The sequence below is a fragment of the Zootoca vivipara genome, chromosome 7 (genome assembly GCF_963506605.1).
Source record: "Zootoca vivipara chromosome 7, rZooViv1.1, whole genome shotgun sequence".
Classification (NCBI taxonomy): Eukaryota; Metazoa; Chordata; class Lepidosauria; order Squamata; family Lacertidae; genus Zootoca; species Zootoca vivipara.
Genome location: NC_083282.1, coordinates 62189432 through 62206600, shown reverse-complemented (window position 1 = coordinate 62206600; position 17169 = coordinate 62189432). Strand labels below are relative to the sequence as shown.

The window sequence follows — 17169 nt, the reverse complement described above, 5'->3', positions numbered from 1 at the left end:
GATTTGCCTTTATCTGGTTAAAAGGATAATGCTAAGAAAGAAAAGAACCTTTTGTGTTTCATGTTAACCCAAAAGACAATTGGAGATTATGACTGTTTCCGTTATCTTATGTTTGTTGCTAGCAGTATCAAAGGCTGGGTCATAACTATTTATCAAATACTGGGATTAGAACTGAAGGCAGGAACCAGAAGACCTGAAGTCACACACTTGCTTCATCCTGCATCTAGATAGCCAAATCACTAACTGTCCATCCACACTATGGAGTGGCCAAGCTGATTACAACAAATGGTTTTAGGATGCCTTAAGCTCATTATGTAGCTATAAGACCACCAATTCATTTCAACTGCAGAGATTTTTTTAAATATACAGTGGTACCTCGGGTTACAAACGCTTCAGGTTACAAACGCTTCAGGTTACAAACTCTGCTAACCCATAGTTCTAGTTACAGGTAGGTAGCCGTGTTGGTCTGAGTCGAAGCAAAATAAAAAAATTCCTTCAGTAGCACCTTAAAGAAGGAATTTTTTTATTCTGCTAACCCAGAAATAGTACCTCAGGTTAAGAACTTTGCTTCAGGATGAGAACAGAAATCATGCTCCGGTGGTGCGGCGGCAGCAGGAGGCCTCATTAGCTAAAGTGGTGCTTCAGGTTAAGAACAGTGTCAGGTTAAGAATGGACCTCCGGAACGAATTAAGTTCTTAACCAGAGGTACCACTGTACAGCACAGCAACACTGTATTATGGGTTACTAATGCTCACCTATGACAATGTGTGTATAAAAAAAAGTCTTCAAATGGAGGCAGCGTCATTTGCATATTTTGCAAACTGTCACGTTGTGTGTTGAAAATGTAATTATTATTTCGATGTTTAAACATCTTACACACACGCCATGTCTGTAGGAAACTCAATGTAGCACAAAGCTTCAATGAGGACCTCCAGATGATGTTGGACTCCAACTCCCAACAGCCCCAACTAAGGGGTGTTTAGTATGAGGGATCTTTGAATGGGAATCCAAAGCAAGCCTCAGCTTCACTTTCAAGCTGCAGTAATCGCAGCAGACTGCACATCCTGCATTCACCAACAAAAGCTTGGTGGCCTGCCTACTAATGGCCCTTAGCTACTGTATATAGTATTGCACATAAAGTGCACTATAAGATGGAAAAATATTTATGCTAATAGTTTCTGATAGATAAATAAATAAGCTACAAAAATAAACACAAACCACTCATTGGTGAGATTAATAAAGTAGTACTTAATGGTCTGACAATATTTTCAACTGACAATTCTTTCCCTGTGTGATAATGAAAGCTAACACGACTATGTTCAACATGTAGTTCTTGATGAATTTACTGCAGATTTTAGCAGAATCTACTAAAAGCTGCCACGGAAACCAATACCTGGATTTGAAGGGCCTCCATCTGTCTGTCCAAGCTGTTTTTTCCGTTTGGCTTCCAAAACTGGATTTTCAAACTGAGTTTTCTGGTTAATATGACTGAAAAAATAGACAAGACATTTAATTGTGAAATATTATTCATAAAATATTTCATAAAAAGGCCAACCCAAGTGGCCCATTCCCCTATAGAACAATTAATTTTGTTTCTTGAATCAACAATGAGAAGCAAATATTGAGTATTAGCAATCATGAGCCAAAGTTAGGGTGAACTGGTCAAGCTCAAAAGAGTTTGTAATATACTACATGGAATAAGACTGTCCAAGTTTCCCTCCTGTATGCTCTTTACTTTAGCAATTGTTAGTCAACAGCCCTAAAAAGGGGGGGAGGGTAATAAATGGAATACAGCACAATGTTAATGCTTTTGCTGATGATATGGAACTTTTATTTAAAGACCCTTTAGTAGCAGTACTGGAAGCATTTGCTACACTTTGAAATTATGGCACAATAGCAGGGATGCAGTTAACCACTTTTAAGTCTGACATACTTTATGCAGGAGTGAATCTGATGATGCAGTATCAGATCAGACACCTATTAGGCTTCATGTTATGTCCCTGGCAGATTAAATATCTCAGAGTTTACTTAACCAATAACTTATCGCACGTAACAAGAATCAATTTTGCACCACTGCTGAGTCAAATCAGGAAGAATCTTAAATCCCGGCTGAGGTTAAACCTATCATGGCTAGGGGGGACATTGCAACTTTACAATTTCTTTTTTGCTACACTTCCCTTTCTTATTCCAAACCCTGCTGGTTCCAAACTTATTCCAGTTTAAGACTGGCAGCTATTGTCAAATAGATTTATTCATGGGGGCAAGAAGGCAAGAATAAGGTATAAGGTGGATCTGCAATGTGGATCAAGAAATAATAACAATAATTTATTATTTATACCCCGTCCATCAGGCTGGGTTTCCCCAGCCACTCTGGGCGGCTTCCAACAGAAATATGAAATAAAATAATCTATTAAACATTAAAAGCCTCCCTAAACAGGGCTGCCTTCAGATGTCTTCTAAAAATCTGGTAGCTGTTTTTCTCTTTGACATCTGATGGGAGGGCGTTCCACAGGGTGGACGCCACCACCGAGAAGGCCCTGGTTCCCTGCAACTTAGCTTCTCGCAATGAGGGAACCGCCAGAAGGCCCTCGGTACTGGACCTCAGTGTCCGGGCAGAACGATGGGGATGGAGACGCTCCTTCAGGTATACTGGACCGAGGCCATTTAGGGCTTTAAAGGTCAGCACCAACACTTTGAACTGTGCTCGGAAACGTACTGGGAGCCAATGTAGATCTTTCAAGACCGGTGTTATGTGGTCTCGGCGGCCACTCCCAGTCACCAGTCAAGCTGCCGCATTCTGGATTAGTTGTAGTTTCCGGGTCACCTTCAAAGGTAGCCCCACATAGAGTGCATTGCAGTAGTCCAAGCGGGAGATAACCAGAGCATGCACCACTCTGGCGAGACAGTCCGCGGGCAGGTAGGGTCTCAGCATGCGTACCAGATGGAGCTGATAGACAGCTGCCCTGGACACAGAATTGACTTGCGCCTCCATGGACAGCTGTGAGTCCAGAATGACTCCCAGGCTGCGCACCTGGTCCTTCAGGGGCACAGTTACCCCGTTTAGGACCAGGGAGTCTTCCACGCCTGCCCGCCTCCTGTCCCCCACAAACAATACTTCTGTCTTGTCAGGATTCAACCTCAATCTGTTAGCCGCCATCCATCCTCCAACAGAAACCAATTACATCACTGTCAAATTAGAGAAAATTTAAAACTGTTTGTAGATCACCCCTTTAGAATTGTCAATATGAATTCCGTGATGTGTGTTTGTGTGTGTGTGTGTGTCATTTATTCAGATGTAGTGGCTGTGTCTGGCACTACATGCCTTTTTGGTTTCTGTCCATTCTAAAACAGTGCGTATTTTAGGGATGACATGGGTAATGACTCTCCCTCTAGCTTTATTAAGCATTTTTGATGGTCCGAATCAAGATTTATTCTACAAAGAGCTGATACTGTTCCTGATTATTGCAGCTCAGTTAGAAATAGTCTATTAGTGGATTACAGTGGTACCTCTACTTACGAATAACTCGCTCCGTCCGCCATCTTGGATGCAGTTTAGATAGGATTTTTTCTACTTACAAATTTTTAGATAGGGTTGCTTCAACTTACGAATTTTCTCTCTCAATGCATTCCTATGGGATTCGACTTACAATTTTTTTTGACTTACAAATGTGTGTTCGGAACGCATTAAATTCGTAAGTAGAGGTACCACTGTACTTTCTTAGGTATTGTGCTTAATAACTGCTATAATTGAGTGGGGACCATATTGATGGATGAGAAACTTATGAGTCTTGTTTAAAAAACTCAAGGCTAAACTGGCACAAATAAATTCACTATTTTATTGTTTTTGTTTATTCAGTATATCAAAAGACAAAAGCAAGAATCAAGACCCCTTTGAACACATGGTCATTTATAGAAGGTCTCAGACATTAACTCATACATGGCTTACATGTTTTGTCTTTATTGTTTGTTATCTTAAAAGCTGTGAAATTGTTCAGTTATATTTTCTTTTCTCTATTAGTTATTGTAATGATAAAATGTAAATAAAATGAATAAACCAATATTGACTTCAAGTTTAATATCCGCTTCTTCGGGTTTTTAAAGAAATGTAAGTTTTTACTAGGAAGCTGGCTGAATCTCATTATGATTATTTGGAAGCCTTAATCATGTAAATCAAGAGAAAAAAAACTAGTGGTTTTCAAAATTCAAAGTTTACTACTTAGCAGTATCTTAATGCACAGTAAAATTATTACAGTATGATAGAATCTTACACAGGGGTTTTGTTCCAAGGGTTCCACATATGCATGAAAACCACATATACCCAAACACTTGGAGCCACCCCATAGCTCGTGGGTGAGGGGGAGACAGAAGGAATTGCCAGTATTCCCAGAGCTTGCACACCAAGGGGGCCTTGCCCAGCAAGCACAATGGAGAGCTTAAAAGCTGTTTCTGCACCAAGCAACCCAAGCAGATTCTGCTCTGCTTGGGGAGCAAAGCCAACTCAATGTGCCAGCTCTAGGAGGCCGGGGATACTCTTGCAGCAACATGGGTGGCCTCACAAAAGCATCACACAGCCAGTGCGCTGAGTGGACATTGGAAGCAGGGTGGAGAGCTTAAAATCTCTTTCCACACTAGGTAACGCCAAAGGGACCCAGCACAAATGAGTTTTTAAGAGCTTCACCTTGCTTGGATTTAACTTGCACAATTTCAACCAGCTTGCCTTTAATTGAGTATGGTTGAAATCTTGCAAGTTAAATGTGCACAAGATGCAATCGTACTGTGCTGAAGAACCAATGCAGATAATTATAAGTCTCATTGACAGCAATAATAATCCTTGTCTGAAACAGTTATGGCTAGCTTTTCTTGGCTTCTATTCAAGTTACTGCAGATTACAATCAATCTCTACCAGTCTGGGAATCAAGTCACATATTTCTTAAGTAGAGGCATTTTCATGCTACTTTGTACCCATAGTATACCATGTGCTCATTAAATATATATATAATTATCCTGACACATTAAATATATAACATTGGAAGGTATTACATCAGAACACTTCTCTGTAATTAAAGATAATAGAACTCTTGTGACTTTTTCCTATAAGCATTCAGGTTGAGAAAGCCTAGTACTTTTTTTTTTTAAAGAGAACTATTGACTGCAGATGAAATATTCCAGTCATATATTTAGGAGTGTAGATCACATTAGTAAAACAAATGTTATAGAAATTTAATCACAGCTTCCTCAAAAGGTGCCATGAAAGCCTAATAAATGGATAACCAGACAAAGCTTTCTATTTCCCATTTATTGCTCCCATTCATATCTCATCCATCCTCCAAAGACCACATGGTGACATACACATAGCAGTTCCATTTGTCTATACAACCCTGTGAGGTAGGTTAAGAGATCATGAACTGACAAAGTGAGCTTTATGGCTAAATGTGTCCTGGAATTCATTGCCAGATGAAGAACTCAAATTCAGGATTATGTTCTGCCAAATTCTTAAATGCATACCGTGGTATATTTGAGAAGTACATAGGCAAGGCAAGAATTAAAGGTACAGCAGGTGAACTGCATGGTTAAGTACAAGCTCAAACATTGATCCAACAAGCTACACACACCCTGCCTCTTCTTTTTGAAGACGGGCAAGCAAATGGGCACATCTGCTAGTGGGCTGGTCCTGTGGCGTTTGTTCCAATCCGCTTGGTGCCAGAGGTGCCAGTTCAGTATCCAACTTACTCTCCTGGAGGAGGCTCCTTACTGACGGCAGCTGCATAGACCCTATAGGAAGTGCCTGACTGATATCACAGGGGTGAGACACTTCTCTGACAACCTGTATGAACCTTCACCAGAATCAAACTTCTGACTCTCTCGATCACTGCCCCCCCTCTGCCAGCTCTGACATTTCTAGAGGCCTCAATTTCTCCTCCTTTAGGTCATCTAGTTCAGTGTTTCTCAACCAGTGTGCCTCCAGATGTTTTGGGACTACAACTCCCATCATTCCTGACCACTGGTCTTGCTAGCTAGGGATGATGGGAGTTGTAGTCCCAAAACATCTGGAGGCACACTGGTTGAGAAACACTGATCTAGTTCCAACTCCCTGATTCCCTCACATCTTCAGGATCCGCCCATCACCTCCGTGACATCTCCACAGGGCTCATGACAGAGTGAGGACATGAAATGTAAGCCACCACTCTATCTACTCCACCATAACTTCTCTGAATCCTACAATAAAAATTAAATCTATATCATTGGCAGATATTGTTCATAACAGACAACTGCTGCTGTGTTACTTCTGATAGCTAGCATCAAATAAGACACAAAATAATCTGGTCTAAAGACAGTAATTCATAACTTAAAGTTTGCTATGCTTAAAAAGGCATAAGGGTATAATCAGAGCTTTCAAAACATCCCAGGAGAGCCTATTAAAACATCAACCTCCCCAATGTATAGCTCATTTGCTGCTTACAGCCCTTGAATTCCCATGCAACATATAATATGAGTACATCCTCAATCAGAGGAAGTCGTTTGTTCTTGGGCCACGTGTGGCCAATATCTGCAATCTGACACATGTCACCAAGCTTACATCTATGAAAACCCTGTGTCAGGGAGTTGTTGCGGCTACTCCCAAGTAAAGACGCTCCAATCCCTTGTGTCTTTAAAGGTTTTATTGTGCATACTATTTACAGTACAGAGATAGCAGAAAACAAGACCTCCTAGTCACTCTCAGAATCCGGCAATGGCACCCGTCTGCTTCAGGGTCAGCATAATAACCTGGGCACCCTGAAACGCCGTCCCCTAGCCCTGCGTTTGGGCGCGCGCCTGAATTCGGGCGCCGGAAGGAGCGGTGCCCTGTCTTCCCCTTGCTGGCTAGGGCAGTGCCTGGGCTCCGACATCTCCCTGAGCCGTCCCTCCTCCACTTGTTGGTCAGAGTTGTGCAGGGGCTCTGATGCCTCGCTGAGCCGTTCCTCCTCCATTCCGCTTCCCCCTGACCCGCTGCTAGCACTGCCGCTGGGTGAAGTGCTGGTCAGGATGATGGGGGGAGGCTCCCTGTAGGGAGTCCCCCTGACATCCTGTATAAACAGAACTCCTTCAACTGGAAGCTGAGATTTTCAGGATTCTTCCCAAAGCAATATACTTCATGCCAGATACTTGTTGAGCACAATTATAGCCATGCAAAATCACACATCTTTAAAAGGCTTTTTTGCACTTATATAGCATATCTAATAGGGTTGACAGTGGCCAAACTTGCTTGATTTGCATTGGTTAAACCTTATGACAAATCTATAGATTTGTTTACTAACATTTTGGAATAGCCCCTAGGACAATGTTTAACAACAAGGGTCCATTGAATGGATCCAACAAAACAAGCCAGAACTGCCTCATTATTTCAAATTTAAATATTAACCAGGCTTAGGTTGTTACACATTACATGAAAGTTCAACAGCAAAGAAGCGTAAAATACCTGCATTGTACATTACTACATATTTGAGGAGACAGAGCACTCTGTTATGCCAATGTTGGCTGTTGACTGACTGCCAGTCAGTGTAGACAATACTGAGCTAGATGGACCAATGGTCTGATTTAGCACAAAGCAGCTTTCTATGTGTGCTCTGTGTTTATATTAATAATACTGCTAGCAATTTCATTTTTAAATCACACATACACACACTCTTATCTCTCTATCATGGAAGGCCTTCTGGTATTCTCTGAAGTACAGTGCAATAATTAGTGCAATAATTCAATTTATCAGACACTAATCTTCCTCCAAAAATTGGTCTCTGCTCAAACTTTAGAACCTTCCGGACTCACACCTGCACTTCTAAACATAGGACATATTACGGAAAACACATTTCCTTTTCCTGTATGAAATAAAGTAGCCTCTAATTATCCTGAATACTGTTATAGAGGAGCACTTTTATAAGGAAGTCAAACTAGAGCTTGAGGAGGAAATATTAACTGTAATAAGACTAAAATGCCAGCATTTCTACATAAAACTCAGAATCAATTTTCCAGAACAGATTACTTTAAAACCGGGCATTAAGTGCTGAGGAAGAGTGACCTGGGTAGTCCTAATACGTCATCTAGCTTTGATTTTTGTTTGTTATTTACAGTGCAGTGGAGATATTGAATCAAGGACACAATAAAAGCATCTCACGATCTGTGCTAAAATAAGCCATGCTTTATCCAGGCTGCTTGTTGTATAACCATTGCAAGATAGTAAGGTGTAGTATTTTGTATTTAAATAGAAACATGCAGAACTAACGTATAAGGATAGTTATAAGAGATATTTAAGCTATTTTGAGAAAGATCATGTTTCAGAGAATCAAAATGTGCTTTGGAGAGTTTCAGATGTATTGAAGCAACCCTGTAATTCTTGCTTGATTTTTGAGTGGCTTTCAATGCCAAAATCTAGGGTATCCTTCTTAACTGTCTTTGTTTTTCCAATATTGCTTTTGCTATATTTTTGTAGACCATTCAGAGATATTTAAATAACAAGCAGTTTAGAAATGCCTTTAAATAAACTAAACCAAATAAACAATTTAGCCCCCACACTGGAAGTTTCCCATCTCTGTCCTTTGTAGTACTATTGACAAAGTAGGGTATTTGTTAAAAAAACAAAACAAAGCAGGCACTCAGTCATGGACAGAAAGCTAAGAACACACTATTGCTTCACTTGCTGTAGGAATGTATGTATCCATCTATGGAACACAAATGCATACTATGTATGTGCAGATGTTACTTGATTCTTCTGGGAGATACGTGGATACATTAACTAAATATTGGCCTCCTAATCATGGTTTTTAAGCACAATAAAACTTAGGGAAGTTTTTAATGTTTGAAGTTTTATTCTGTTTTTAATGTTATTTTGAAAGCTACCCAGAATGGCTGGGGAAACCCAGCCAGATGGGTGGGGTAGAAATAACAAATTTATTATTATTATTATTATTATTATTAAACAAAAAGTAGAACTTTGCACTTATTTACATATTGTGCTATGTTTCTCCATGAGATCATAAAATTGAGCTATGAAGAAGCGTGAGAAAACTTACTCAACGTAGTATGTTCCATACTGAGGATCTTCTATTTTCTCCCAACCATATGGAAGCTCTGTAATTGGAAAAGAACAATGGAGTTTATTAATTATAGATTGATTGATTGATTAATTAATTATAGATTATATTTACATTTAAATACCAATAGTTTGCTGAGACTTGTTTATTTATTTTTGCCTTATATACTTCCATTTATCCAATGGGATTTCGTATTGCAGATCTATTTCTCATATTTCTTACTTGCAAATACTGAAATAACTGTGGCTGGGCATGCTGCATTTCCTCACAAATTTCATTGTAGGATTAAAAAAAACCCTCATTCTAGAACAAAAGCAGTTCTTGTAGTCTCGCTTTAAAATTATTTATCATGACATAAGGCCACCCTCATGTACCTCCTGCCTACACATTTCACTTGTATGCCATCCTTTTATGCTAGAAAATGTTGCATTTATATTAATGGAGGAGGTAAACACAGCTGCTACATTACCACTTCCCTCTGATGTTGCCAAAGGTGTTAACAATCAACTAACCAGTTCTGCCTTTGCCTTCAGGACTAAGCTTGAGTTAGAAAATGATGTAGCTCCTTTTATTGTACCTGGATTATCTTTGTACATATCCGTAATGCCTGAGACTACACAGAACTGCATCAATGCTCTGAAGCCCAGGTTTTTCACAGCCTTCTCTTATTACACACTGGGATGATTAGCTAGAACCAAGTTGCTAGATAGTTTTAATTTGTGGGTAAGATAACTTTTTCTGACAAATTATATTCAAATGTGCAGTTTACTTTGTATGGGCATTAAAACCAATAGTACTTTTGCAATTTCAACCAGAGCTGAACTGAACCCTATGTAAGAAACAAGATTCTGAGTTTCTCACCTCCATCTTCACAGTCTTCAGGAGCTTTGGCTTTTTTACAAAGGCGAGGATCCAGCCAGGTGGTAGTTTTGGTGTTGTGACTGTGGGACACAAAGGATCTAGTTAAAGATTGTTTACAAAAGTCCCCATCACATACAGATTATTCCCTATTATGCAGTCTAATGTGGCTGTGGGTTACACAAATATGCAATCACATAGGCAATATCCCTCACAGCAAAGTGCTAACTGAGAGCAAAAGATCCATGGCACACAGTTGCTCCATTTGTGAAACTGGAGCTTGTATGAAGATAGGTTTTGTGGGGGTAAAAGATTCCTAAGCAATTAATTCCCACTTATACAAATATTCCAAAATAGAAAACTAACTGCAAAATGCAACTGTGTTTTGTAATTGTTTGAAAAATACCACCAATGTTATTGGTGATGAAGACGCCAAAGAGGAAAAATGATACATTTTGACATGTTTGAATCATGTTCTTTTGTATAGTTGTGAAGTAAGAATGAAATAATAATCAGCCACAAATTGTTTCAGGTTTATGTTTCATGGTCACAGTTCATGCTGTTATTACTACAAAACAGCAGGCATCTTTTGTGTGAAGGTTAACCTAGGTTACAGTTGTCAAAAAATGCTGGTAACTCAGCATTCAATGCATGATGAATCTAGTGGTTCCATGAAACTGTGTGGGTGTATGTGTAAGTTCAGCAGAGAACAAACAGACCTACTGAAACAAAAATACACATGTCCCTTCTGGCTCTCTTGGAAATAGACATAAAAATATACTCTATTCTGCTTGCTTTTAAGAACTTATACCTATGTAAAGATTCATAATCTCTTGTACCATTTAAGATATGGAATGGTGCAATTATATACCATAAAGGCCAGAAAAGATAGAGATCTATTTTTCAAAATGCAGCACTGTGTTCTCAAAATATGTACATAACTGAGGGCCATATGCAAGATCTTGGGTGACCTTAAAGGTAAAGGGACCACTGACCATTAGGTCCAGTCGCAGATGACTCTGGGGTTGCGGCGTTCATCTTGCTTATTGGCCGAGGGAGCCAGCGTACAGCTTCCGGGTCATGTGGCCAGAATGACAAAGCCACTTCTGGCGAACCAGAGCACACGGAAACGCTGTTTACCTTCCCGCCGGAACGGTACCTATCTATCTACTTGCACTTTGACGTGCTTTCGAACTGCTAGGTTGGCAGGAGCAGGGACCGAGCAACAGAAGCTCACCTCGTCGTGGGGATTCGAACCACTGACCTTCTGATCGGCAAGCCCTAGGCTCTGTGATTTAACCCACAGCGCCACCCGCATCCCTTACTATCTCTAATCTATCTCTATCTAATACTATCTCTATCGTGACCTTACTATCTCTAAATTGGCAGACAGGTTAATACTTGTACTAAGAAGATAAACTTTAAGAATGAAAGCTTAAAATTATTTTTGTAAGTTTCACTGATTAACTTGTCACATATTTAAATACGGATATTTACGGAGATGCCTCCTATAAAAGGAAGCTTGTCCTGAACAATCTACATAGACCTTCAATTTTGGGAAATGCATTTTTCAAAGAGAGAGAGAGAAAATGTCCTTATCATAGAAAAATGCAGCACAATTGACCTTTCCTTCAAATTAACTTTCGTATTAGAACATGGCAACATTATCTCTTGGGGCATGGGCATAAAAATCCAAGTCTCCCTTAATCTAAACTGGGGGAGGGGGGCCTGGATTAGATAGAGGTGTCTCTTTGCCCAGTTCTCCCTCTTGTCAGCCACTGAACCCATGGGCGGTCCAATGGAAGGGGCCAATGGAAAGTCCTAAAACGAGGCTGAGTTCTCTCAGATTCTGCTGGGTCTTGAGTCGGTTTCACTGCCATCATATAATAGCATCATGCCCAATAGGGGACTAATCACTGTGCCCGTATGCAGGGATCATCCCCTACTGGGACTAATCATCCCCCCCTACATTTGGGTTTCCATGAGTAGTAGGGTTGTGGGTGTGGTAGTGGCCCATCTGCTCTACAAGGCACCATCAGCAGGGGGAGGAATTCAGGACTATGCCCTAACTCAGTGTTTCTCAACCTTTTTTGGGCCACGGCACACTTGTTCCGTGAAAAAAATCACGAGGCACACCACCATTAAAAAAGTTAAAAAATTTAACTCTGTGCCGCCCTATATTATAATTATGACTGTAAGAAACACTTGCCAAATATTGCTTTCCGGCGGGTCAGTGTCGTGTATTGGCGGCCGCCAGGCTCGTTTGCACTGAGCTTTGGGAAAGAGGAGGAGAAATATTGCTTTCCGGCGGGTCAGTGTTTTGTATTGGCAGCCGCCAGGCACGTGACAATGCAAATCGCCCTTCTCGTCGCTGCACATCGCAGCACACCAGCCAGCGGAACAGCGGTTGAGAAACGCTGCCCTAACTTGTAACTTTAACAAGCAAATTAACTGGCAAAAATAATATCCTCTTAAACAAACAAAAAAACCTTCAGTTACTTCAATCAATCCTAAATTGCACACAGCCGTACCAAACTTGTACTCACTCAATGAAGTAGATCATGCCTGTGTCTGTGTATGCCATTTCCCAGTTCTTGGGTAGAGGCTCTAGGTTTTCTTCCCTTGATAAATAGTTTCTGAAATCCATTGAACTACTTGTCTGACTGTAACTAGGAACAGGCTTCATCCAGTCAGAAGAATCTGAATGTCTTTCTTTGTTTTCTACAATTGTTCAAAAGGAAACGTGTTAGTTTTGTCATATCTTCATGCTGACTTGCACACAAAGACACCTTCTTGCCTTGGTTATAAAGCAGATGTCAAACATAAAATTTAATCCATATTGTTATCCCATGTAATTTGCTACTGCAAACTTTATATACCTGAAATCTCCATACTGCAGATATGACCAACTAGATCTATCATTGCATTTCCTTTTACCATATAATATTTTCACTGTCTTATTAGAAAATGTGCATGTTCTCTCTCACATGTATCCAAACATGGTACATGATCATAATGAAGGAAATGTCAATTATTTAAGTTCTCCCGTTTATCAGCTGGTACATTTAGCAAGGCCTCTGGCCCAAACTTTGGATACTATATTCAGATGTGTGGAAGTCTGACTTCTGACTTATGCAGGAGAATATCAAAGGATTTGGTAAATTTACCCTTTAAGACAGTAAAAACTGGATGCCATGCCCTATTTGGAAATTTAACTTTTTAAATTTACTTCTAAAGATGAACAGTGCAGGGCTATAAACCAACATAGGTATTTTCAAGTATTGTCTTATTTTACAAATATTTTCTTACAAGTTCCTCATTTTGCATGTCTGCAAAATCGAAGTTCCAAGGATGACTAGGCTAATCAAGATCCAGGCAGCAGATGAGAAACCAAAGCTACATGCAGAGACTTCATATATCTATTTCTGCCAAGTGCTGTTCCTTTAGAAATTGTTATTCCCTCTCCCAATGTTGTTTGCCAGTGATCTGCAAACAGTTTCACATTATGTACCCATGTAAACTATAAAGTTTGTATCTGAAGCAGTGCTCTCTTATTCCACTAAAATAAGGATTTTACTTGTGCAATGAAACTCCCCTCCTCATTTCCTCTCCTTGCACAATCCAAACCCTCTAGAGCAGATTTGGAGAGGGTGCAGGGTGTGCCTGGAGAGGGGGGGGGAGAGAGATTCCATTGTGCAAGTGTAAAAGCTTGCACTAATGGAATGAGGGGATTGGATACCGCTCCAGGTGCCCTAGGATGCATCTCATAACATGCATGTGTTACCTAGCAGATGGAGTAAATTTGGACTCTAAAGCTCTAGCATACCCTTAAACCAGGGGTGTCAATCTCAAATTCATTGGGGGCCGCATCAGCAGTTTGGTCACCCTCAAAGGGCCGGTTGTATCTGTAGGACTATGTGTCCGCTCTTTATTATCATAAATTATTGTCACTGCATTCAATTATTACTGTTTTTTGTAATAATGTAAGTAATAACTAGCTCTTAAAGCAGAAACATAGTCAGAATAATGGCAAGTAGATATTCAAATGTACAATTATTGTACAATTTATTAAAAAATGATTTTTGGTAACAGACAGTATTTTTTTTAAAAAAAAATACAAATATTGCCAAACACTGTTTATTACACATAAGGCAAACACAAGGCATTAACTTTTTTTTAATTTTTCTGAAAGAAGAGTCCCACAGGAGGAGGCATCAATAGCACTGGCAAAGGGGCTCCGCGGAGTGAAATTTGGTGGAAGGAGCACCTTCCAGTGGTCTGCGCCTATGAACTTTTTACAAGTACAGCAGGAAAACAAATGCGAAGGGAAACGGCAGGCGGGCAGGCACCTCCTTTCGGGCCCGGAGGTGCGAGGGCACAGAGCGCCTTTCTTCTGCGTTGTGGGAACTTGCACGGAGCGCGAGAAGCACGCGCGGAGTTGGCGCTCGTACTGCTGCGGCGGAGGCGGAGATGGCGTCTCCCGGCTGCACATCTGAGCGAAGCGCTCGCCGCTCCTCCTCCCCTAGCGCTGCGCTCCTCCTGCTCGCCTGGCTGCTGCTGATACCGCCCTCCCTCGCCGTCTCCCGCATCAAACTTCAGGAGCCGGAAAAAAGCCTTGCCGCGCACACAGCAAAACGCGCCGCTGCCGGGGCTCGGGCAAGGCTCACCGGTGCTCCGCTCACTGCCTCATATCCAATATGGCTCGATCGACCCAGGCGCATGCGCCCGCCATCTCCCTCCCCGCTCCCCTCCCCTCGCTCCAGAGGCTTTTTGGGTGCTCACAACGCACTCCCGCGCGCCGAGCCCTGGCGACGGCCGGCGGCTGCGGACGGACAGGAGTCCGCGGAAGGGCTCAGTCTGACCCTCCCCCCTTCAGCGGCTACGCGGGCCACATGACGAGGTCTCGCGGGCCAGATTTGGCCCGCGGGCCTTGTGTTTGACACCCGTGCCTTAAACAATGATGCGGCTTTAAATACAGAGTTTGGGATGTCTATGCTTTAATGAACTCAGTAAATCAAGGCCCAAAGCTTTTATAGCTCGGAAGCTACATCGCAATGCTACTTCAAGGTCATCTTATGCTCTTTAAAATAATCTGATTCATGTCTTGAAAATTAAAGACTAAAGAAGACTTGCAAACAAAGGTGCATGTGGAATGATCACTGCAAGTCACTCTAGATATTATTTTCTGGCAGTCCTACAACTTCCAAGAGACCTACAAGGAAAAAATAGAGTCTCTCCTTGCTGTATCTAAGATCCCGAGAAATGATTGGGAAAACCTCTGGGGGTGTATCACTACTTTAAAGATATGACTGCCTTACAAATAGACATGAGCAAGCCACAGAAAGCTTCCTGCTTCACAGCAACTCTGAAGAAAGACACATTTGAAGTTTTCACTTCTGCTTTTGTTTAACCATAGTCTGTCATTTCATCTGAATGGACGAACTACGATTTACATTAACTATGGATTATTTAAAACCTAAGGCTCATTGCAGCTCATTCACATCACACTAAATTATGATTTCCTGCATTGCAGGGGGTTGAACTAGATGACCCTCAGGGTCCCTTCCAACCCTATAATTCCATGATTCTATGAGACATGTGAGCATCGCCATGTTAGTAGTTTTGTAGCTTGAAATTCCAAGAGAATGTCAATACTGAGTTATTTTTCTCTTCAAAAAGGGGAAAAAAGTTTGCAACCAGAAAAGTGTCACAAATTACTTTCAGTAAATTAAATGAGACTTCATTCAAATGTATTTGTGGTCAAGTTCTTAACTCAAACCCTGCAACCAAGAATAATTGGTTCAATTCAGATATCATGGCCAAACATCTGACTGTCAATAACATGCTGTGGGCTCACATACCATGGCAAGCCATGGTTACTACATTTTACAAAATAGAGGAAAACAGCATGCACAAGGGAGACAGAATGTACACATGGTAACAAAACATAATTTGGCCGTGATATCTGAAGTTTGGGTCCCACAAAGAATTATTACTTTGCCCATCTTTTTAAGCAAACTCCTCAATTACAAAAGTGTTACAGTGGAACCTCAGTTCCCGAACACCTCTATTGTCATACATTTCGGTTCTCGAATGCCAAAAACCCGGAAGTAAATGCTTCCGTTTCTGAACATTTTTCGGAACCCAAACATGTGACGCAGCTTCTGCTGAGTGCAAGAAGCTACTACAACCAATGGGAATCCACGCCTCAGTTTTCAAACGTTTCGGAAGCTGAACGGACTTCTGGAACGGATTTTGTTCAAGAACTGATGTATCACTGTACTCACCAATGGCAGCTATGATTGTAAAGAATAAAAGTGATTACATGGTTCACGATTCTTAAGAGTAAAATACTACCCCAAGTAACATGGCAAGCTGGAAACATTAAGCAAGCTCAGGATAAAACAACCAGATCCCTATTTGTTTGTTTGTTTGCATGCTTGTTTGCAATATAATTGAGCTAAAAACAGAGTAAGACAGGATGAAGATTTGGATCATGGGGCAAACTATACTGTTTAGGGAAGAATCCTTTTCAAACCAGCCCCTGCTCCTGGTAGGCGATATCCGTATATCACCCAGGTCCAGTATGAAGGGCAGACTGCCAATGATGGCTTCACTCAGTGGTACATCATGGATGAAACTACCACCTCCTGTGTCCCTCTGCTACCAGCACACCGAAGGAGAAACAAGCTGCAGCTGGGCGCTGGAGACAGAGGGATTCGGGACAGGTGGTAGTTTCATCCATGATGTACCACTGAGAAGTCACCACACTCTGCCCTCATATCACCGCAGAGGGAGAAAGAATGTGCACCAGTGAGGCGCCGGTACAGCTTGTTCCTCTCTCGCTTCTGTAAACTGCTTGGCTGAGGAGCGCATCGCTGTCCTTGCCTCAGCCAAGCAGTTTTACAGAGCCCCCGACCTGCCACTGGCTCGCACGAGTCAGCAGCAAGGTGGGTGCTCTGTTTGCGCACCTGCCTCATTCGCCGCTGCTTTGACACAGGTGACGGTGGGCACTGGAGGAGGCGCTTTGGAAGAGGCAGAAGCTGCACACGGTGACCGGCAACTACCTTCTTCCTTCCCACCTCCTTTCCAGCACTGTGATATACCACCATACCACAATGTTTAGCTGGTGGTATATTACAATGTTGGAAAGTAGTTATCGCCCAGCCCTATCCCCTGGTCATTTCCCCTTCATATACTTTTGGACTCTGGGCTTTTAGGAATGGGGAACATGTGATCCTCCAGA

The 17169-nt window shown here is 41.5% G+C and overlaps 1 protein-coding gene across 4 annotated transcripts in view; it reads right to left on the bottom strand.

The window, feature by feature from the left end:
- Window positions 1-17169, bottom strand: part of MAGI3 (membrane associated guanylate kinase, WW and PDZ domain containing 3) — a 141471-nt gene that overhangs the window by 51473 nt on the left and 72829 nt on the right. For all 4 annotated transcript variants that reach the window (XM_035122261.2, XM_060277153.1, XM_060277154.1 and 1 more), the window contains exons 5-8: window positions 12470-12644; window positions 9927-10006; window positions 9045-9102; window positions 1394-1488 (exon numbers count right to left, since the gene is read on the bottom strand). In XM_035122261.2, the coding sequence (XP_034978152.2) occupies window positions 1394-1488; window positions 9045-9102; window positions 9927-10006; window positions 12470-12644 (408 nt within the window). The remainder of the gene's footprint in view (window positions 1-1393; window positions 1489-9044; window positions 9103-9926; window positions 10007-12469; window positions 12645-17169) is intronic.